The sequence below is a fragment of the Pan paniscus genome, chromosome 10 (genome assembly GCF_029289425.2).
Source record: "Pan paniscus chromosome 10, NHGRI_mPanPan1-v2.0_pri, whole genome shotgun sequence".
NCBI lineage: Eukaryota > Metazoa > Chordata > Mammalia > Primates > Hominidae > Pan > Pan paniscus.
The window spans coordinates 53737566-53762738 of NC_073259.2; the positions used below are offsets into that span (position 1 = coordinate 53737566).

The 25173-nt window shown below is 36.0% G+C and overlaps 1 protein-coding gene across 1 annotated transcript in view; it reads right to left on the reverse strand.

The window, feature by feature from the left end:
- MUC19 (mucin 19, oligomeric) overlaps window positions 1-25173 on the reverse strand; it is a 193102-nt gene that overhangs the window by 159122 nt on the left and 8807 nt on the right. The window contains exons 4-15 of the mRNA XM_034935026.2: window positions 24813-24880; window positions 20378-20410; window positions 18209-18235; window positions 12090-12239; window positions 9889-10038; window positions 6077-6226; window positions 3574-3759; window positions 3268-3432; window positions 2999-3181; window positions 1991-2173; window positions 1861-1902; window positions 37-87 (exon numbers count right to left, since the gene is read on the reverse strand). Of these exons, the coding sequence (XP_034790917.2) occupies window positions 37-87; window positions 1861-1902; window positions 1991-2173; window positions 2999-3181; window positions 3268-3432; window positions 3574-3759; window positions 6077-6226; window positions 9889-10038; window positions 12090-12239; window positions 18209-18235; window positions 20378-20410; window positions 24813-24864 (1372 nt within the window). The 5' untranslated portion in view covers window positions 24865-24880. The remainder of the gene's footprint in view (window positions 1-36; window positions 88-1860; window positions 1903-1990; window positions 2174-2998; window positions 3182-3267; window positions 3433-3573; window positions 3760-6076; window positions 6227-9888; window positions 10039-12089; window positions 12240-18208; window positions 18236-20377; window positions 20411-24812; window positions 24881-25173) is intronic.

Consider the following 25173-nt stretch of genomic DNA (forward strand, 5'->3'; position numbering starts at 1 on the left):
ACCTTTTTAAACACCCAAAGTCATAAATCAGATTACCTGGAGTACTGAGTGGTCCAGACGTACTATATTCAGACGAGCTTGTGACACCTATTTTAATACAAATTATCAGGCTATTTTATATGTATAATTTTACTTGGTAAAGTGATTTTTAAAGAATATCTGACAGAGAGACCATAGGTCCTAGTCCAGCAATGCTAATGCTAGCAGACTAAGACCGTGTAAAGCTGTACAAGAAAAAAAATATCAACTCAAAAATTTGCTGGGGTAAGAAAATTAAATGCCTTGCCTCTAAATCAACTGACACCAAATCAATTTTTTTCTAGATCATTTGTCTTAAAACTTGTCAAGGATAAGAGAAAAGAGTTCAGTACACAGGGTTCTAGGTCTCCTATCCCAGTGTCAACCTAACTGTTTCCCATTCTGAATTGTTTTACTTTTAGGAAACCTGGCTACTATTTCAAGAGGTCAATTAAACAAAAGATTCTGCACTCACAGAAACCAGAAATATGAAAACCACTAATCTAAATGAACTGACACGTTCATTAATGTCAAGAGATTCAGACTTCCCATTTCAAAGCCACTAGATTTACTGCCATTAGGAACACTACCCAAAATAACACTACTTAGTAAAGTCTATCTCACGTGGAAAAATCAAAGCAGTTAAAATCTAACATCCAAATAGCCAAAAAAAAAAAAAAAATCCACAAATTGGTAACCACTCCACACTAGAAACATAAGATGTAATTATTCTGAATACATTTCTCAGAAAGAAAACCTAAATATGAATACCTGAGCTAATGGTAGCCTATTTGGAGTTCCTAAATTAGGTGTCTTTTAAACCATTTGTACCAACTGTGATTAAAAAAAATCCGTGCCAATAAATAATAAATGACTTCAAATTTCTTAGTTCTATGGAAGTGTTGACTTCAAAACTGATGTCCAAAGTTTAAGAGCGACCAAAATTAAAATTATTATTTCTGTATGGCCAGGCCTTTCTTGGAACAGGTTAATTGATAGTCAATCCTGTGTCAGGTCAACTGTTACTACACTACACTGTATGTCTTGCTCATTACATTTCACTTTTTAAGAAAAAGATATTAATCCTGAAGTTGAATTCTAAAGATTAATCCTGAATATTTTCCAGAACCTCCATTTTACTGGAAGTGATCCACTGCCCCCAGTTCTATTGTCGCCTACTCTAGTGGTTCCCAGGACATTCCAGCCCTGGTAACAGCATCAAAACAGTTTCTGCATCAAGAATACATATTATTTTAACAATTTGTACTACAAATTCCAAGACTATACAATCAAATGTTTTCATTAAGTGGAAATATTAAATTTTATAAGGATTTTTAAAATGGATGAAAGTCTTACTCTTCTCAGCAATGGGCTTGCAAAGAAAATTAAAGCCGCCAAATCCAGATTTGGGATACAAAGTTTGAGACCAACAGTTCAGCTGCTACTTTAACTATCTCTTCAACTGACTCTAAATCAATTTTACATAAAAGCAACAAAAAGAATTCCACATTGATATATTCACAGCTGTGAAACCGGTTCCACATCTTACGCCAACAAATGTTAAATATCATTTGCCTGATTACATCTAAGTATATTTCAACATTCAAGAATGCAGACTTGCTTTTAAATTACTATTAATAGTGTTTCCAATTTTCATTGTTATTGTTAAGATGTATCTTAGAATTCTGATTTTCTGATCGTCAGAAATCTCAACACCTATGCCATAGGAATAAGATCCAGTAACATTGCTTCCATTATCACAGGTACCTGAACCACTAAGGCCAGTTTCACCAAATTCATTTAGTCCAGAAGCACCAACACCAAGTCCATCTGCACTCTTACTTCCTCCACCACTTCCAGAATCAGAAGACCAAGTGTTTCCTCCTAATGGAAAATCAAAATGTGAGTAAAAGAAATAAAGAAGAAAGAAATTAATTGGAATTTCTTGGAAATAGAGTCCAGGTTAGGATACCTGAGTCACTGACATCAGATCCAGGACTCAAGTTTCCAGCCTCAGCAGGTTCACTGTTTCTCTTTCTATTCCCACCAGTTCTACTGAGTTCAACTTCATGTTGATCAGATGACCCCAATATGACTCCTGAATCTTCAGAGATACCACTAGAATTTTCAAACCCATTTCTTGCACTTGAATCACCTGTTGAATACAAAATTATGGTCACTAGAATTACTTTCAATGCATACTATGATTCAGAATCATTCGTGCACAGAAATTAACAATTAATACCTAGCACTATAGCCTCCAGAACTACCTACTCCATTTCCATCAAAATCTTTACTACTATTGCCATTGTCACCAGATTGATTTGAACCAGAATCTCTAAAGTTAAATTCAACTCCACCCTTCGTTTCTCCAAGTCCAAATTCAAACAACCAGGACTTTTCCACTGGTGAAGAAATAAAATGTTAATAAAATAATGGATGAAAGGTTGAAATCAATTTAAATTTCACCAGAGCAGAGTCCAGGACTAAACCACCTGTGCCACTGACATCAGATTTACTGCTGCTCTGCTCATTCCATCCAGATCCACTTGTTCCAAATCCCTTTTGACCAAATTTCTCCAAACCGAAGCCCAAATTTTCTGCTATGTCACAAAAAAAAAAAAAAAAAATCCCTTTTTTATTGCACTGGTACCAATTTCATGATATAAAATGGTTATCATCAGAATGCATTTCAATAAGTTTATGATTCAAACTTTAATGCAAAGAAATTAAATATTGATACCTAAATCACTGGAACTAGATTCTCTAGTAACTTTTATTCCATTTTCACTAAGCTCATTACCACCAAATTTCCTTGAACCAGAATACTTAAAATCAAATCCAGCTCCAACTTTTTTTCCTCCAAGTCCAAATTCAAGAGACTCAAGCATTCCCACTAACAGAAAAATCAAAATGTTTTTAAATAAATGAATATTTGGAATTCAGGTGGATATCTCAGGAACAAAACTGGCTAGAATACCTGAGCTACTTGAATCAGATCCAAAACCTTTGAATCCAGCCTTAGCAGATACACTGCCACTCATTCCATTCCCTCCAATTTCATTGATTCCAAATCCCTCTTGACCAGAATCCCATAAATTGGATATCGAATTTAGAGAGCCACCACCAACAAATTGATTCTCACTTCTGAAACTGGTATCACCTGCAGAATATAAAATAATTGTCACTGTGTATTGAAAATATTTTATGATTCAGACGTTTTTATGCACAAAAGTCAGATATTAATACCTAGATCAATGGAAACAGATCCTCCAGAACTACTCGTTTGAGTTCCTTCAACTGTTTTGCTACTAATGCCAGTGTCACCAAATGAATTCGAATCAGAAACTTCAAAACCAAATGCAGCATCACCTTTCCCTGCTCCAAGTTTCAAACCAGAAGAACCAGTTCCAACTAATGGAAAATCAAAATGTGATTAAAGTTAATATTAATTAATTAATCTCATTGTTAAGTGACATTAAAATAAAAGCATCTTAACCAATTAATTAACTGAATCAATCTAAAATTTTGAGGAATGAGTCTTAGTTGGAATACCTGAGCTACCTGCATCAGGTCCAAAGACTATGGTTTCACCCCCAGCAGATCCACTGCCTCTAGTTTCTCTCCCATCAGCTTTACTGACTTCCAATCCCTTTTCATCAGATATCCCCCAACCAAATCCCACATCCAGAGAGGCACCACTGCTACTAAAGTCAGCACCATATCTTGTGTTGGTGCTATCTGTTGAAAACAAAAAGAAAGAAAGAAAGAAGGAAAGAAAGAAAGAAAGAAAGAAAGAAAGAAAGAAAGAAATCATTCTCACCAAGGGAGTATTTTAACACATCTTATGATTCTTTATTTTGATGCAAAAACCTGAATAGTAATATCCAGATCACTGGAACTTGATTTCCAGCGCTCTGTATTTCATTTTCACCAAAGCCTTTTGTTGAAGACCACTGACACCAACTGAGCCAGAATTACCAAAACCAAATCCTAATTCACTCTTCTTTTCACCACCAACTCCAAAATCAAAAGGCAAAATGTTTCTGCCTAATGAAAAATTAAAGTGTTATTGGGAGTAATATAGAAAGAATAAGAATTATTTGTATTTTGTATTAATAGTCTCTGGATCAGAATTCCTGAGTCACTGACATGAGCACCAAGGTCCATGGATTCACCACCAGTGAACTCCTTGTTCTTGTTTCTACCAGTGTTCACATCTTTTCAGGTAAATTGCTCTAAATCAAAAATACCTAGAGCTACTATGCATTCTTGTCATTCACTTCCTTCATTGGCTCTAGTTTCTGAATGTGAAATGCTATTCATCCATACTTTTGTAAATTTATTTTCTCCAGCCTTCTTTTTCAAGAAAACTAGTTCAAATATTGTTAATGGGATTTTAAAAGTTGACATGGTAGATGTCATTCAAACATAAGAGCCCAAGATTTATTTGTTCCAGATGACAAAACTTGGGAACAAGAGAGGTTAAATGGTTTCCCCAAAGGTTAGTGTGAAAGAGTGGGGATAGAAACTCTTCTTCCCAGGTCTAAGCTCCTGGGAAGTCTCAATCCTACTTGCCTCTTCACTAAATTGTTTAAATTACTGATTTCTGTTGAAGTTAATATAGATTTTTTATGAACCAGACAAAGAGTTTACAAATTTTTCTCATTAATTCCTCTAACATTAAATCTGTATTTGTCAAAAACACCACCAATTCCTGCTTTGCTAATTAAATCAATTAATTAATTGATTATTCTGACAAAAGCATAAACTAAGAAACAACACAGAGTACCTGGTTTCCCTGGCAGCAGAGGCAGAGTCAGCTAATCCATTTACTGAACCTACATCTAATCATTTTGATCGGGGACCCCTACCAATTTCATTTTGATTTGAAGCAGTACCACCAAACAGTACCACCTGCTGAACTGGTTTCATCTGCCATACAAAAATACAATCATTACCACAGAAAAGTTTTATTCATTCATACAATACAAGAAATTAATCCCTGCACACTGCTTGAAGCAGAGCTACATTTTAGTTTCTGATATATTCCTTGATCTCCCTTATTCCATATCTTTCCATATATAATTCTACGTAGTAGAATCAGGAGTAAGAATGGCAACCAATTTACCATGAGATTTGAAATAATTCCATAAGAAAGGTGAAACTTTGGGGCCATCAATGATAAACTTATTGTGCTCTACAGAACTTGAGAAAATGACTAACACCTAATGTAAACAAGTGTAAATGGATGTGTCTTATCTCCTTAGTCCTACTGAGTTTGTCAGTCCCAAAACAGGTGAGCGAAAAATAGAAAATTTTGTGTCCTTCATAAAGATATTACATCCAAAGCTGTTTCTGCCTTTTCACCTCAGAGACAAAACTATTAATGTTTAATGTAAAATATAGAACTTATTTTCCTCACTGGGACTGCTTCCTTCCCATTTTGTAGAGGTACAAACTATAGAGATTTCAGGGACCAGGCAAGTACAGCAAAAATTTGAGTAGAACAGTAGGAAAAATTGTATTGAACCAGCAGGACCCCACCTCACCTAAACAAATTTAAATTTTTTCCTCTGAAAAACAAAATTGCAGGCCACAGACTGTTTAGGAACTCTTCCTTATCATATCACTCAACAAACTGGATATGTTAGTTTAATAGAGAATCATGATATAGAAAATCAATTGTGGTTAGATACAGAGAGAAACATGAATGGACAGAATCTATACTACATTTGGGCCCGGGAAGCATTTTTGATTATTAACTTATACAGTAAAAATGTCAGAAAAATAATTCATCATTAGAATAATAGTACCAAGTATGAAGAGCACATATGAAAATAATTATCAGGAGAACAATTAATTTAATGTATACATCTTTGCCAACATTCTCTAAAGACAGAATTTATCACTCTCATTGGCCCTGAAATCAGTGCCTTTAGAGTATCTATGACTATTAAAGCCATGTGCTGCAAACAAAAGAAAGATTATCAGATGATCCAAAATGAAAACAAAAAGCACTTGTTTGCTAGGTAAGTATTTTTTTCTGGAACAGTACCTGCTGGGCTGTCTTCTGACCTTGAATTCCCAGCATCCCAGCGTTCTCTGGACTTGTCTTCATCCTCTCCTGTAGCACCAAATTCAAAGCTAAAGAGTGGCTTTTTTTGGTCTGAGTCACCAGAGGATGAACTACCATTAAAAAAGCCACCTACAGTGAAGAAAAAAACATTTACATTGCCAGCACAGACTAAAAAGGTAGTCTAATTATGACACCATGAAGAGCCACATTTTATTTTGAGTAGGTCTCATTATCCTGACAACACTTGGAACAATATACACCACTGGTTGACTTAATCACCTTATCTGCATCTTTTGGTCATGGTTCTAAAACTTCAAGAAAGAGAGGAGAATCAAGCTACGAAGATTCAATAATTGATGTGTACTAGATACTCTTCTCCTGGACAGAGCAGAAACTCCCCAGTCTGCTTCCTTCCCCATTCCTAAGCCCCAAGTTCTAGCATCCCACTTCCCCCAATCAAAATATTCTGCCATGTTGAATCCACATGGTCCTTGGCTACTGTTCTTTATAGCTGATAAAGTGAAGATAACATGCCTGATTCTCTTTTCTGTATTTCTGCAAGGAAGAAAGCATGTAAACATTTAGTCATGAATTAATTGTAGCATCCACCTCCTTAAGTTTCATCTCAATGAGGCACACTCTGACAACTTAAAATTGCAACCCTACTCCACTATTACATTCCCAATAACCATTATATTACTCTATTTTATCCCACAGACTTTATCACCTTGTAATACACAAGGTAAAATATATCCCCTTGGGATGCACCTTTTATCACTGTCTATAATGCTTATTGAGTATTAACTGTACCCTTCTTCTACATTTTAAGCTCCATAAACTCAAGTTTTCTTTGCCTGTTCTGTGGAGAGAGGGATTTCAGGTGCCCAGACCAGTGCCTTAACAATAGAGAGCACTCAGTATTTATTTAATAAGTGTAGTCACCAAAAAAGACCACTTCTTAAGGTAATAAACACCGTGTTACATGAAGTGTATATGCTTTCTATCATGCCATTTGTATATTTTTTGAAATCTCTATATAAAATTTAAACACGTCAGAATTAATAACATCTTAATAACTGTGATATTCCTGTAGAGCTGTGGAAGACATACATTTTGGTCACCAAATAGACCAAAAAATAAGTGAATGATTTGTAAATAACACTTGAAGACTGTGTAATCACAAATACAATAAAATAAGTGGCTTAATTCTGTCTATTAAAATAAGGAAAGAGACTTCTCCCTCCACAAATACCTTTTATTTGGTCATTTCCTGAAGAAAATTTGTGTGTACTTCCTCTAGCTCTCTGAAATGTATATAGACATTTTTAAAGACTAAATAAACACCCCAAGAATGTTTCTTCAAGGGGCTGGGGGCCAACACTTTGAAATGTAGTCATAAGGAAGATGCTTCCCTATCTCCTAAATTCCTGGGAGGTAGGAGGCTAACTTCAGCTGGTGTTTGGCTACAAATCACAAACCTACCTCCAGTCATAACATACAAGAAATTAGTTTTTATTTTAAAGCAATCAGTAAACACAGATGGCTACCCCAACTACCATGTAAATGTAGGATGAACCCTGTAGCTAATGATGCTGTCAAGTCCACTCGAAAACTAGTTATTTCTTATCTTCACAACTTACATGTAATTGTTTTATCTGCTTGTTTTATAAAAAAGAAATATTTCTGTGTGTCTGCAATCTTTATAGCGAGATGCCTGTCAGAACAGGTTTTCAGAGGTGGCAGGAGACTGTTTTTAAAGACATTTCCCCAACAACCTCTCTTGGAATTCTTAGCCATTTTCCATGTTTCTAGCAAGTATATCTCTACTTTTCTAAAACAAATAGGAAAAATAAAATATGTCTGTGATTATGAGAATAGTCAAAATAATAATCTATTATGTAGTGTTAAGGAAAGGCATTCAACATTCAAGAGATTTTGAAATTATAAAATTTGCATGTAGGTGTTTGTTTTAGGACTAAAGCAATGTTTAAATTATGAATAGCCAATATATACTATTGTTTTATTACCTAACCCTTTAACCACTATTACCTGTACTACTCTTCCTATATACAGTATTTCCCTTCTTTCTCTCCTCTTTCCCTCTATCTACCATTCTTCGCTACACACTCTTCTTTTTCTCTTTTACCATCTTTCTTATTGTCTTTTTCAATGTGACATAGTTTCAGAGCTGCATCTCAATATATAAATATTTTAGTTTGGTGGAAAGCAGAAGGAAGCAAAGCAGTATTCAGTCAGAGCAAAAGTATAAACTCTTAAGTCAAACCCATCTGGGTTCCTCCATTTGAAATTGGTAGCCTTGGATAGTAGCTCTCTTCCACTCAGGCAACAGGGATTCTTGTTCTGGTCTACCCACATCTTCCTCTGGCCTTCCTGGGGTCATGCCACTCCTCAGAGAGCACAGAATACAGGCCAAGAGTGAAGGGATTATGCCTACCCAGAGCCTGTGCTATCCCAATCTCCCTTTCTGGATCACATTGTAGGGCCCCAGGGCTGCAGTCCCTAGTCTGCTACATGGGCATGCATGGGCCTGTTTCCTAAGACCTTCTTCTCCAGGTGAGACCACATTGCAAATACCATCCCCTAGGTCTGAGGGATGGAGAAGGGGTGGTCAGTGTGCAGGAGATGGACTGAGATAGAAAACCTGGCAAGTCCCTCCCAGTATGGGAATAAGCCAGAGACAGAAGGAGCATGACTGTGGGGACTTTAGCCAGGACACAGTCCTCACTGATCTTGCATTGAATTCCAATAAACCTAAAAATTCTGCATTGGATCCTGCCTTCCAGGTTGTCACAAGTGTACTTTTGTCAAGGTAGAAAAAGCAACACATTTTATGTCCTATTATGTTCCTTTATTGGTAACTTTTAATTATGTATATACCTGCATTTATACTCTTGACCATGACTGGGCCCTTGGCCTGTCCTCAGCTAACCAAATTAACATTTTTAAAACAAAGTTTCCTTAAACAAAGTTTATTTCACTATTAAATGGGCACTACATAATGTATGAGGATAAAATATTACCAAACTCATGAAAAGAGATAAAATTTTATGTCCTGCCTAAAGATATTACAACCACACCTCTATACCCAAAGCTATTTCTGCCTTTTTATTACATGGACACAGATATTAAATTTTCATATAAAATATTGGAGTTATTTATTTCACTGAACCTCTTTCTTTCCCATGTAGAGGTATAAACTCTAAAGATTTCAGAGACCAGGCAAGTACATTGAAAGTTTAAATAGGCCAGCAGGGAAAGATATGTCAAACAAGATTAAATGTCTCACCTAAAGACATTTAAAATTTTTCCTAAAAAAAAAAAAATGGAGTCTGCACACTGTTTAGAAACTCAGCTTTATGCTACTATTTAGTAAACTGAGTGTGTAAGAGAGAATCCTAGTGTAGAAAATGAATGGTGGTTAGATTATAGAAATGTGAATGGAGAGATTCTATAGTACATTTGGGTCCAGGAAGCATTTTAAATTATTAATTTATACACTGAAATATGTCATAACAATAAACATACTAAATATAAAGATAACATTAAAAATAAATATTATCAGGACAATAATTAATTTAATGTAAACTTTTTTGCCACAATTCTCTAAAGACAGAATTTATCACTCTCATTGGCCCTGGAAATAGCATCTTTAGGGTTTTCACCATTTCTATGCAGGCTTTGTCTTCAATAAAACGTAGGTTATCAGATTATCCAAAATGAAAACAAAAATCACTTGCTTGCTAGGTACATATGTTTTTCTGGAACGGTACCTGGTGGGGTGTCTTCTGACTTTGAACTTCCAGCATCCTGACTGTCTCCGGACTTGTCTTCAGCCTTTCCTGGAGCACCAAGTCCTAAGCTAAAGAATGGCTTTTTCCTGTCTGAGTCACCGGAGGATGAACTTCTGTGAAAAAAGCCACCTACAGCAAATGACAGAAGATGTTATTTGAAAACAGCATTATTAGCACAGAATATAAATGTCGTCTGATTATGACAACATGAAAAGCCACATTTTATTTTGTATAAATCCCATTGTCCTAGCAGCACTTGAAACAACATATACCACTGGGACTTAATCATCTAATCCATGTATTTTGGAAGTTCCTAATCTGATCTACGCAAGTCTCACTCTGGCCTTCCTTGGGTCATGATGCTCTCCAGAGAGCAGAGGCTGCAGGCTGAGGGTGAAGAAGGCATGCCTACCTAGAGCCTGTGTGATCCCCTACCCCATTTCTGGACCATGTTCTAAGTCCCCAGGGCTACAGCCAAACCCGGGATCTGGGCCTGCATGGGCATCTTTCCCAAGACTTTCTCCTCCAGGTGAGACCACATCACACTGATTGAAACCCTGGATCTGAAGGATGCACAGGGGATGGTGAGTGTGTGGAAGAAGATGGACCGAGATAGTAAAGCTGGGGCATCCCTCCCAGTATGGGACTAAGCAGAAGATACAAAGAGCGAAGCTATAGGGACATTGCCTAGGGCACAGCCAAATTTATTCTCTCATTGAATTCCAGTAAACATGAAAATTCTACATTGGAACCTGCCTTCCAGGTTGTCACAAATGTATTGTTGTCAAGGAAGGAAAAAAAAACATATTTTATGTACCATTTTGTTATTTTATTTGTAACCTTTAATTGTCTATATACCTGCATTTATACTCTTGACCCTGACTGTGCTCTTGGCCTGTCCTTGCTTAAACAAATTAACACTTCTAAAACAAAGTTCCCTTAAACAAAATTTATTTTACTATTAAATGAAGACTACATAATGAATGTGGATAAAATAATATCAACCTCATGGAAAGATATAAAATTTTATGTCCTGCCTAAAGATATTATAACCACATCCCCTACACCCAAAACGGTTACTGCCTTTTCATTACATGAACTCAAATATTAAATTTTCATATGAGATATTGAAATTATTGATCTCACTGGACTTCCTTCTTTCTCTTTTTTGTAGAGGTGCAAACCATACAGATTTCAGAGACCAGGAAAATACAGAAAAAATTTGAATTGGCAGGGGGAAGAAATGTGTTAAACAAGTGATATGGTATTGCTCTGTGGCCACCCAAACCTTATCTTGAATTGTAGTTCCCATAATCCCCATATGTGGTGGGAGGGACCTAGTGGGAGGTAATTGAATCATGGGTGCAGTTTCCCCCATGCTATTCTTGTGATAATAAGTAAGTTCTCAAGATCTGATGGTTTTATAAGAGGCTTCCCCCTTCACTCATTCTTCTCTCATTCTTCTCTCTCCTGCTACCATTTGAAGAAGGATGTGTTTGTTTCCCCTTCTGCCATGCTTGTAAATTTTCTGAGGCCTCCTCAACCATGTGGAACTGTGAGTCAATTAAACCTCTTTTCTTTATAAATTACCCAGTCTCAGGTATCTCTTCATAGCAGCATGAGAATAAAACTAATACAAAAAGAGATGAAACACCTCACCTAAAGATATTTAAAATTTTGTACAACAAGAGATGAAATACCTCACCTAAAGACATTTAAAATTTTTCCTCCCCAAAAAATTGCAGGCCATGAACTTTTTAGAAACTCTGCTTTATAATATTGTTTAGCAAATTAAGGGTGTAATTTAAAGAGAGAATCCTAATGTAGGAAATGAATGGTGGTTAGATTACAGAAATGTGAATAGAGAGATCTTGCACTATATTTGGGTCCAGGAAGAACTTTAAATTATTAATTTATACAATGAAATATATTATAATAACAATAAAGATACTACATAGAAAGACAGCATACAAAATAAATATTACCAGGGCAATAATTATTGTAAACCTCTTTGCCAGAATTCTCTAAAGACAGAATTTAGCACTCTTTGGAACTAGCATTAGTGCCTATACGGTCTTCACATTTCTATTAAGGCCACATCTTCAATAAAACAAAGGTTATCATATTATCCAAAAAAAAAAACCATGCTTGCTACGTAAGTGTATTTTCTGTAACAGTACCTGCTGGGGTGTCTTCTGACTTTGAACTCCCAGCATCCTGACGTTGTCTGGGCTTGTCTTCAGTCTCTCCTGGAGAACCAAATTCCAAGCTAAAGAGTGGCTTTTTTCTGTCCAAGTCACCAGAGGATGAACTACCATAAGAGAAGCCACCTACAGCAAATAACAGAAGATTTTATTTGAAAACAGCATTGTTAGCACAGACTATAAAAGTGGTCTGATTATGACACTATCAAAAGCCACTTTTTTATTTTATACAAGTCTTATTATTCTGGCAGCACTTGAACAGCGTATACCACCTATCCATGTCTTTTTGTCATGGTTCTAAGACCTTAAGAAAGAGAATCAAGCTGTGGAAATTCAATCATTGATGTGTGCTAGAGAGACTCTTCTTCTCCTGGACAGAGCAGAAACTCCCCAATCTGCTTTCTTCCCCATTCGTTAAGTCCCAAGTTCCAGCGTCCCACCTCTTCCCAACTGCTATTGCTTAGGAGTTTGTCTCCCCACAACCCATGTTGAAATTTGATCCCTGCGATGGAGGTAGGGCCTGTTGGGAATTGTTTGGGTCATGTGGGCAAACCCCTCAGGAATAGCGTGGGTTGTCCTCCTGGTAATGAGTGAGCTATCGCTCTGTTACTTCCCACAGAGCTGCCATTCCTCCTCGTCCCTCTCTCTTTTTTTTCCTCTCTCACGGTGTGATCTCGGCAAAGGCTAGCTGCCCTTGGCCGTTGCCGTGAGCGGAAGCACCCAGAGACCCTCACCAGAAGTAAAGGCTGGTGCCATGCTTCTTATACAGCCTTCAAATACAGGAGGTGAATAACCCCCTTTCTTCATAAATTACCCAGCCTCAGATATTTCCTTATGGATAGCAAGGCAAATGAACGTAGACACCCAGCAAAATATTCTGCTATGTTGAATCCACACTGTCCTTGGCTACTGTTCCTTATAACTGACAAAATTAAGATAACGTATCTGACTCTCTTTTCTGTATTCCTGCAAAGATGTAACCATTTACTCATTAATTAGTTGTAGAGTTAGCCTCCTTCAAGTCTCAGTTTAAATTTCATCTCAGTGAGGCACACTCTGACAAGTTAAAACTGCAACTTCATCCCCATCTTTATACTCCCAAATACCATTATATTTAATATTACTCTATTTTATCCCACAGATTTTGTCACCTTGTAATATAACATGTTTACTGCTTATAATGTTTTTTGTTTATTGACTGTATCCTTCTAGGTTTTAAGCTGCATAAACCCAATGTTTCTTTGCCTGTTTAATTCACTGAAGTATCCCAGGTGACAAGAGGATTGCCTGAACTATACAGGATACTCAATTCATATTTATTTAGTAAATACATTCACCAACAAGATCACTTTTAAGAGAAGAAATACTGTCTTACATGATGCATATGTGCTTTCCGTCAAGGCATTTTTTTAATCTTTACGATAAAATTGAAATACTTTAGAATTAATAATGTCATAATAATGATGATATTCCTGTAAAGTTGTGGAAGACATACATTTTGAACAATGAATAGACAAGAGAATGAAGCACATTATTTGTAAGTAAAACTTGAAGAATACGTAAGAGCAAATGCAAGTAAAAATAAGTAGTTTAATTCTCCATACTCAAAATAGGAGAAGAGACTTCTCTCCCTACACACTTTTGCTTAGATTATTTACTTCAGAAAACTTGCGATTTCAGCCGGGCGTGGTGGCTCATGCCTGTAATCCCAGCACTTTGGGATGCTGAGGCGGGCAGATCACGAGGTCAGGAGTTCGAGACCAACCTGGCCAACATGGTGAAACCCTGTCTCTACTAAAAATACAAAAATTAGCTGGGTGTGGTGGCACATGCCTGTAATCCCAGCTACTCGGGAGGCTGAGGCAAGAGAATCATTTGAACCCAGGAGACGGAGGTTGCAGTGAGCCAAGATTGCACCACTCCACTCCAACTTGGCGACAGAGCAAGACTCCATCTCAAAAAAAAGAAAAATAAAAAGAAAAGAAAAGAAAAAGAAAACTTGTGATTTATTTCTCTACCTCTCTGAAATGTATAAAAATATTTTTAAAGACTAGACAAGCACCCCAAGAATGTTTCCCCAAGGGCCTGGCACCATCACTTTGACATGTCATCACAGAGGAAGATAACTTCCCCATCTCCTAGGTTCCTGGGAGGTAGGAGCCTAACTTCAGCTGGTGCCTGATTACAAATTGCAAACTTACCTCCAGTCATAATATACAAGAAATTTATTTTTGTTCTTTTAAAGACAATCAGCAGACACAGGTGGCCACCCCAACTACCCTGTAAATTTAGATTGAACTATATGGCTAATGGTGCTATGAAGTTCACTTGAGAACTAGTTGTTAATCTTGAGAACATGTATGTGATAGATTACATCTGCTTGGCTATGTCTTTCTGTTTTGGCAATCTTCTTAACCTGTATGTGCATCACATTCTGCTTTAATCTCTATTCTATAATAAAACTTTTTATTGTAGGAATACAAGTGCTTAAATCATGTATAGTCGATTTATATTATTACCTATATTAGGTAACCTTCCAATGACTATACTACCTTTCTCCACATGCAGCGTTTCCTCTCGTTGTCTCCTATTTCCCTCTATCCACCCGTGTTTTCCACATACTGTTCTTCCTTTCCTCTTTTACCCTCTGTCTCATTGTCTTTCTTCGGTGCCATGCAGTTTCAGAACTGCACTTTAATATATAAATATCTTAGTTTGATGACAAAGCAGAAGGAAGAAAAGAAGTATTCAGCTATGTGAAAAGTATGCACTTTTCAGCAAACCCATCTGGGCTCCCCCTCTTGCAATCAGTGTGGTCTTGGCCACTACCTCTCTTAGACCTAGGCAAGAGAGGTTACTGCTCTGATCTATGTTGGTTTCATGCTGGCCTTCCTGGGTCACGGCCTTCCTCAGAGAACACAGAATACAGGGTGAGGGTGAAGAGCTTTTGTCTACTCAGAGCCTGTGCATACCCCTCCCCATTTCTGTACAATATTCTAGGTCCCCCAGGCTGCAGCTCCAAGCCTGCTACTTGGACGTGCATGGGCATCTTTCCTGAGATCTTCTGCCCCAGGTGAGACCACATTGCAAAGACTGAAGCCCTAGGTGTGATGAATGAACAGAGGGTGGTCAGTTTGCAGAAAGAGGTGGACTGAGATAGGAAAGCTGGGCTGTCCCTCCCAGTGTGACTAAGCCAGAGATAGAAGGAGCAGGGCTACTTCTTGGATAGGGCACAGGCAACCCTGTTCTTGCATTGATTTCCAATGAATCTAAAAATTCTGCATAGGAAGTGTCATTCCAGCTTGCCATGAATGTATTTTTGTCAAAGTAGGAGAAAGAAACACATTTTATTTGCTACTTTATTCCTTTCGTTTGTAACTTTTTTATTATTTACACACTTGCATTTGTACTTTTGCCCCTGGCTGTGTTCTGTGTTCTTGGCCTGTCCTTGGATAAACAATTTAACATTTCTAAAACAAAGTTTTCTTATCTATTAAATGGGGAGTACATCATAAAAAAGGATAAGATCATGTCTGCTTCATAATAGAAGTATTAATTAAATGACTGTATTAAGTGAGATGAGTGCACCTAGTCCAGTGTCTTACACACAGCATTCAACTGGGATAAACCCTGCCCTTTAATACATATGACTTGTCTCAGCAAACTTACTGCGTCAAACTCATTTAGATGCATTTTATATCACTTATTTAATTCATGATGTGTTTGTTCACCATACTCATCATACCTCTCCCAAGTTCAAGCCCAGAGATATATTAGATTCTTCATTTTATTAGAGCAGTATTTCTTCATTCTAATGTTGACATGAGTAGACCCGGCATCCTAGATATTTAGTGTGTCACATTCGTCTTCACTAACTTTATTAACTTTACTTTATCCCTTTTGTTTTTATTATATAAAACTTGCTCAGAAATATTTGCTGCTGAAGTTATTAGGAGTAATGGTCAGTATGTTTTTCAAATGTACAACATCTGTATGACAGTACTTTATATGCCTTACTGCTTTAATAGCCTCAATTCTATGGGATAGGTGCCATTAAACTACTTCATTTGTAGATGAGAAAATAGATATTTAGAAGAGACTGAATAATTTGTCCAAGATCACACGGTTAGAAAAATCTGCCAAGAAATCCTTTGCTCTTAAGTGCGATGTACACTGCCTTCATCTTGCTTAAAGACAGGTTGCTTATACAATGCACAAAGATAAATAAAATGTTTATCTACTTTATAGCTTAAGGATAAATGAAATGTTTATATTTTTCATAATAAAGTCATACTAGATTTTGCATACATTTTGCACAAAATTTCGGAAGGTTTAGCTTACACTTTAATTTTAAACCACAGAATGGAGTAGAAAAGAAAAATAGACATAATTCTGCTTCTTCATCCCTACCTCATGGAGAGAAATGGCTGGATAAGAGAGGTGAACATGATTCCACTGTGCGGATAGGAAGATTTTTAAAGTAACGGGAACAAATGAATTATGTTTCTGACATCAGTAAAAATCAGTGGATATCAAAAAACACGAAGTCCTGTATTGGCCTATAATCCTTATCTCAAATGTAGGAATCTTGATCTCATTGAAGAATGAAGAGTTTGAGGGATAACAATGCCCTGAAGTTTGTCCAGTTTTTTTTTTTTTTTTTTTTTTTTTTTTTTTTTTTTTTTTGAGATGGAATCTTGCTCTGTTGCCAGGCTGGAGTGCAGTGGCGCAATCTCGGCTCACTGCCAGCTCTGCCTCCCGGGTTCAAGCGATTCTCCTGCCTCAGCCTCCCAAGTAACTGGGACTACAGGCCCCCGCCACCACTCCCGGCTAATTTTTCTCTTCTTTGGAAGAGACGGGCTTTCACCATGTTGGCCAGGATGGTCTCGATCCCTTGACCTCGTGATCTACCTGCCTCAGCCTCCCAAAGTGCTGGGATTACAGGCATGAGCCACCATGCCTGACCAGTTTGTCTAGTTTTATGTTGACTGGTTGAGTGGTTGATGGGGGCTTTCTTGCTTGCCATTTTTATTCACTTAAGGCAGCTCTAGCTTTGGAGAACCTCATGTACCTCCTAAATAATACCCAGACCTGGAAGGTTCCCTGAGACACATAGGAATAAATTCAATTCCTCAGAATTTTAAAGAACTTTCAGAGAACTATAGAACCCCAAGCGTACCCTTACTTCCCTCTCATTTGTGAATGGGGGCTTCTAAAGGAATGCTGAAAACTCGTATGCCCCAATTTACAAAAGTAACAACCAGATTTTGTAGAGAAACTCTTACTATATCACTGTGATGGAACTTAATGAGTCCTGTCCATGGCTGTGAAAAATAATCTTGCTGTCTTCCTGACACAACTGAGCTGCTGCCTAATCTCAGTTTATGTTTTCCCTCAAAGAAGGCTGTTTAAAATTACATTTTATTTATGTTGTAGAATGAGGTAGAGATGTAAAATGCCCTATAAGAAAAGCACAGGAATGTATATTGGGCTATTTTGATTGCTGTGTACAATAGACCAGAATAAAATTGAGTCTAAGTTGATATTAGCAATAATCTTAATGTTGGATTTCAGAAAAACTTCATAAAAGCAGTCTTGTTGATTTGCTATGGCTCATTTTTTCATTTCAGTGGGTAGAGAAACAAACAGTAAAGGATAATGGTGATATTCAATCACCTGATGGGATCTAGTAAAACTGTTGAAACTAGATTGATTTTAAAGCAGATCACTAAGGAATTAATCTTGGAAGAGAAAAGCAACAGCATGTCCTGCCAATGAAAATATAGGAAAGTAAAGCCTTAAATTTACATACACATTTCTATCACAGGTTTAAGATATTTTAGGTTAAACAAATAACCAGAACAATTTTCCGTTTTAAATTTCACCAACTGTGTAAGTATTGATCAAAGATTAAAATGTCTGGCCCAGATTATACAAAAACACATTAAAGCATGTCTGTAATAATAAGAGAGATTATATTTTAAGCATCTGAAGGATTTTTCCAGGGGAGATATGCCCTATGTCCAAAGCAAAGCACTACCACCCTATTGCTTTTGAGTATAAACAGTATAAGAAAAGAGAACAAAGTAATTTACCTGATCTGCTTGCTGCTATTTTACCATCTGAAGAAAGAAAGGGAGAATTGCTGTCATTAGTAGTGTCTCTAAATGATAGATTTGCCATTAGAAAGTGAATCTTGATTACAGCCATTTCTTGTCTTTGGGAGGTGCTCCCAAAGAGATATACTCATTGAATTTAATACTCAGGCATAAATATGGTAATTAGCCATTGCCCATGGTACACTTCTGCTTCTCCAGAATACCGCCATAAAGGAGAAAGTCTGGGCTAATTTTCCAGTCACTCTCACGCCCAGTCTAAATGCATAAATTAGAATTCAGCAAAACTCAATAATTTTTAGATGCCTGAAAAGGTGCTTCAAAAGACTATTATTCTTTTGGTAAAACGCAGAAGCTTTAGTTAAAAGATATTTTCACGTGACAAAGGTACTGAATAGACTACAATTACTTAATCTGAGTCAAATGTCTACAATTTCTAGTTTACAGCTGAATACTAAAATGTATGTATACACAACTTACAAATTATTTAAATGTCATTATTGTAAATCAAGGTAAATTTTCTCCATACTTAAATAAATGGCATGTAAATGTGCAACCTTGTCAAGCTATTGTAAGTACAGCTGAGTCAAAAACTCACGATAAGAATGGGTACTTTACAACAAAAAGTATAATTTACATACACACACACTTATTGAGATTTACAAATACAAAAATATTTGTATTAAATACATCGTCATTGGTTTCCAAAAGAATTTTCTCAATAATTCTGTGAAATAAAGTACTTAACAATGGCAATAGAATTTTGCATAAAGTTGCAAGTTGATTACATATTAAAGAAACCTCAAAGATGTTTTCAGTAACATTTTTATTTGGAGACTTACAGGATTGTGCTTTGCTTTTAATGCTTCTCTATGCTCTGTAACCTTTAAATTTTCTAAACCCAAACTGAACGCATTATTCAAATAAATAGTCAAGGCACATGGTCTGATACTAAGATAAACTTTTAGAAATTTGAACTAAAATCCAATTCAGGAAAATCCAAGACTTACGGTCAGTAAACCTATCCCAGAGATGAAGGAGTAAATTAAGACAAACAGTAAATAGCACATTTAAAAGATAAAGCATTTCTCATATGTTCTCATAAATTGTTGTCAAAACCAAATCTTATGTAGCTTCACAAACAAATGCACACACACAGATTTAGCCAAAGGCTAAGAAGAAATGGTTTACAGATGTGGATTGGAGACACTTAATATAAATGCTTCAAAAGAAAACTGCACAGTAATATTCTTTATGTAAGTTAAACACCTGGAAAATTCTGACTATCTGAAATGTAGATTGCAGTCAAGAAGTTGTCCCCAAATCCTCTTGCAGCAAATAGAGATATCATTGAGCCCATGTATGAATTCTTGCTTATTCACTGTACCCATCAGGAGAAATCTCTTGAGACCTCACTCAGAGTGCACATCCTTACCACAGTACAAGGCTAATGAGCTTGGATCGGTGGTGTTCTCAGCCCAGTGGACTGAAAACAATAGGTAAGAATTGGAACTGACTGCTAAAAGTAGACATGATGATCCCATGAGAATATAGAGCTAGTTGTTGAACAGAAGACAGGGGACAGAAAGGCAAATCAAAAGCAGACAAAGAAACTCAGAAACAATCTCTGGAATAGGGACAAACTGTCTTACTCAAGTCAGTAGATTCCAAGGGCATCATTGTATAGATATAATATGATAATGGACATGCATTTTCATGTCCTTAAAAAAAGATTAAGCTATTTTCAGAAGTCCCATGTCTTCTTTGGTAAGAAGTTAGGGTATCCTTGGTTTATTTCAGAAAGTTTACCTTGCAAAGCATTTGGTTACTTTCATGTAGAAAATTCTTGTAGGCAAAATAAATCTTATATTGATCATCCCAATTTATTTTATTCATTTAAAACAAAGATGTACTGAGGACCTACTCCATTGCAGCCAGTGCTCTTGGCATTATGAATATAGGGTGAACAGCATAGACCAAAATCCTGTCATTAAGGAGTTCAGGGTCACGTGGGGTAAATGAGACATCATGGGAGCTCATTCACAAAACCAAGTGTGTAAGAAACACACTAATTTTATGATTCCAAAAGCAGCCTCACAATGCAGCATAATGTTTCAAAGTAAAGATTAATTCCTGAAAGATACTGACCTGATTTTTGTCGGTAAAGTAAGGCTTCCACATCTATTTTAAAAATGAAAAAAAAAACAGGTTATTTTATAATTCTCTATAACATATTTTAAGACAATGAAAAAGATGTTCTTTTTGTTTTCGTTCTTCCCTAAAATTCAATATAAGCAATCCACTGTTTTTATCTGATAAGTGTAATACTTCAATAATAATTTATTATTTCACAGCTTTTCTATTTAATAGGAAATGATCTATGTAACACATTTACCTACCAGCATACTTGATATCAAAATTTTCAATGCCAACTAAGACTTGAAAATATGCATGATGAAATAAATTAAGCTCACAAATTAATATTAGCCAATATTTTATATCTTCTTCACATGACTACAGCTGTTGATCTAAAGTATATTTTCTGATCTAAATTTTACATGCTTTTATTTCCCCTAAACATTTTCTGGGTAATGTGTTCATAAGCAGTGAATTAGACAAAAAAGAAACAAGAATAAAAGAACAGAATCAATAATATGGACTTTAATGATAATATACGATAGCCTGAGAAAAAAAATAAAAGTAGATTATGCATATTTATGCCTGAACTATGTCTCTTATAACTGTTTTTTTCTACTTAACCAGAAAAATTGTTTTTCAATTTTTTTCTTTCTGTATAGTTATGCTTGATTAAACAATGCAAATGTTTCTTGCATTGTTCAATTAGTTATATGGATACTGCCTAAATACTTGCTTTCAGCAACTTCCAGTCCCCAAGATTTATCAACCTATAACCTACTGAAAACGATGAGAGTCTGTATTTGAAACATGAATCACACTGACTAATAGCAACAAAAATTTATTTCAAATAAGGCACCTAGGATTTCTGCAAAGAGCAGTTTTCCAAGTATGTTTCTTAGTTCCCACAATGACATCATGAATAAATACATAAAATCTTTGAATTTTGTTGATAAGTCGTCTATCCATGGAAAGCCTATTGAAATAGTCACAATCATTTTCCAGATCTACAATGGATGGATATATAGGAATTTACCTTAGAAACATGAGCCAATTCTTCAGTAAATTTAATATACTTTAACAAGTAATTTTAAAATTATTTTTATGATGATATGACATTTAATAAATACTTTGAAAATAATGTGCTCTTTGCTCCATTACTGAGGAAACAAGAAACACATTTATGCAACAGGAAAAAAAGAATATAGCAAAGCACTATGTAAGATTATGAAAATCAGTATTACACAAAGTAATCATTTTCTAATGGTTCATCAGACAATTTCCCAGATAGTTGGATTAAACAGAAATATTTTTTCTTAATTATAACAAATAATTGCAGTTCTCTATATTCTGACATCTCAGAGAAAAATAAGACATATGTTTTGTGTTCTACTTTCAAATTTAGAGAATAGACTTTTAAGTTTAGATATGGAAAAAACCTGCTTTTTGCAGACTTTTTCCCTTACATTTGGATAATGTTATCTTTTCTGCCATTTTCAGGAACAGAACAATGTTTGTTTCTAGGCATTTTTTCATTTTGCTTAGTATTTAATTTTCTCAAAATAAATGATATCTTACCTTTAAATTAATTTCTGAAATTAATTAATGAACTTTCTAAAATATCCAGGAAAGATGTTAGTTTAAAGTGTTGTTTTTAATGATGACCCAGTTTTTTAATTGGTGATAATTTCTTGATTTGTGAAAAACATGATTACCTGTTTGCGTCTTTAGTCTTAATATGGATATGCATTCAAGATAGAACCGTCAAAGCATAAACTGTGATGAAAATGAGTAACAAACAACACTATGTATCTTGTGTGACCTGCTTAGTAATAGTTCTAGGCAGTTGCTAAAAATAAATATATCTAAATGTGTATACTTATATTTAAAAGCACTCTTCATTTTATTGTGCTTTACTTTACCGAGGTTTACATATATTATGTGTTTTACAAATTGAAGATTTGTGGCAACCCTGTGACTAGCAACTCTATTGAAACCATTTCTCCAATAGCATGTGCTCACTTCAGGTCTTTGTATCACATTTTCATAATTCTCACAATATTTCAAATTTATTATTATTATTATTATTATACCTGTTACGGTGATCTATTATCAGTGATTTTTGATGTTGCTCTTGTAATTGTTTTGAGGCATCACAAACCACACTCAATAAGATGGCAAGCTTAATATATGCTTATGTTCTGACCTTTCTACCAACAGGTCATTGCCCCCATCTCTCTCCCTCTCTTTGGGCCTCCCTTTTCCCTGAGACACAATAATATTGAAATTAGGCCAATTTATAACCCTACAATGGCCTCTAAGTGTTCAAGTGAAGAGTGGCAGATCTTGCATTTAATATTAAAAAGTGTGAAATGATTAAGCTTAGTGAGGAAGGCATGTGGAAAGCCAAGGTAAGCTGAAAGCTAAGTCTCTTGTGCTGAACACATAGCCAATTTGTGAATGCAAAAGAAAAGTTCTTGAAGGAAATTAAAAGTGCTACTCCAGCGAACACATGAATGATAAGAAAGCCAAACAGCCTTATTTCTGATATGGAGAAAGTTTGAGTGGCCTGGAAAGATCAAGCCAGCCACCATATTCCCTTAAGCCAAACTGTAATCCAGAAAAAGGCTTTAACTCTCTTCAGTTGTCTGAAGGCTGAGAGAGGTAAGGGAGCTACAGAAGAGAAGTTTTAAGTTGACGGAAGTTAGCTCATTAAATTTAAGGAAACAAGTTGTCTCCATACTATGAAAGTGCAAAATGAAGTAGCAAGGGCTGATGGAGAAGCTGCAGCAAGTTCAGAACAGAAGATCTAGCTAAGATAATTCATGAAGATGGCTGCACTGAACAATAGATTTTCGTTGTAAACAAAACAGCTTTTGATTGGAAGAAGATGCCATCTAGGACTTTAATCGCTAGAGAGGAGAAGTCAATGCCTGGTTTCCAAGCTTCAAAGGACAGGCTGATTCTCTTTTTAGGGTCTAATGCAGCTTCTGACTTGAGGTTAAAACCACTGGTCATTGACCATTCTGAAAGTCCTAGGTCCCTTAAGAATTATGCTAAATCTACTCTGCCCATGCTCTAAATATGGAATAACTCAGCCTGGATAACAGCACATCTGTTTACAACAGGGCTTACTGAATATTTTAAGACCATTGCTGAGAGCTACTGCTCAGTATAAAAGACTCCTTTCAAAATATTACTGCTCATTGACAAGAGTTCAAGAGCTCTGATGGAGATGTACCTGGAGATTAATGTTGTTTTCAGGCAGTTAACACAACATCCATTCTGCAGCCAACAGGTAAAGGAGTAATTTTGACTTTCATGTCTTCTTATTGAAGAAATAAATACATTTCATAAGGTTATAGTTGCCATAAATAATGATGCCCCTGATGAATATAGTCAAAGTAAACTGAAAATCCTCTGGAAAGGATTCACCTTTCTAGATGCACATTCATGATTCATGAGAGGAAGCCAAAATATCAACATTAAAATAATTTGGAAGAAGCTGGCTTTTAGAAGTTCAAGACTTCAGTAGAAGAAGTAACTCTCGATGTGGTAGAGAGAGCAAGAGAACTAGAATTAGAAGTGGAGCCTGAAGATGTGACCGAATTGCTGCAATCTCATGAGAAAACTTGAACAGATGATGAGTTGCCCCTTATGAATGAGCAAAGAAAGTGATTTCTTTAATTGAAATCTACTTCTGGTGAAGATGCTGTGAACACTGTTGAAATGACAACAAAGGATTTAGAAGAGTAGACAAAGATAGATGCTAAAGCAGTAGCAGGATTTAAGAAAACTGACTCCAACTTTGAAAGAAGTTCTACTGTGGGTAAAATGTTATCAAGTAGCATTGCATGCTACAAAGAAATCTTTCATGAAATGAAGAGTCTATCAATGTGGCAAATGTCATAGCTTTCTTATTTTGAGAAATTGCCACAGCACCCCCACCACCTTCAGTAGCCACCACATTGGGTACTCAGCAGCAGTCAACATCAAACCAGCAAAAAGATTACAACTCACTGAAAACTCATATGATCATAGAATTTTTTAGCAATAAAGTATTTTTAATTGAGGTATATATATTGTTTTTATACATAATGCTATTGTATACTTAGTCTACAGTATAGGGTAAACATAACTTTATACGTGTTGGGAAGCACAAAATTGTGTGTGCTTTATTGCAATATTCACTTTATTGTGGTAATCTAGAAGCAAACCCGAGATATCTCCAAGGTATGCTTGTATCCACACTCTTAAGACACGATTGTTAAAGCTGAGGTAATACACAGTAAGATGAAAAATCCAGTTTTCTTATCCTACTTTAAAGTGTAGTGTAAGAAAGATTGCTAGGAAGAAAAATGTTTGATGTACAGAACACTAAACATTCAAACAAATATATACTTGGGGTCCATCACATTTGAAAGAATTCTTTAAATTAGTTTCTTACCTTTGCAGAAGCACCAAAGTGCCACAACCAAGTACCATAAGATCAACTTCATGGTTGTGATTTGGGACCTAGAAATGGAGGATAGTCATTCTGGAGAGAAAAGTCTACAAGGGCCCCAGTAACTTTGGTTTTTATACCCACTCATCCCACTGTCTGCCATCATGGGCTAGGTGTGGTAAACTTGGTGACGAGAGAGCAAAGGTAAATGTCATAGGCTGCCAAAGATGAAATCCACTTTCAGTCTGTTTAGTGCCTTACTCCTATGACATCTTCTATCTTGAACCAAATCCAGCTCATACCAAACCCAGAACATGCCTTCTTGCCACCCTGTGCAAACAGCAGAACCAGGAACTAAAAGCCC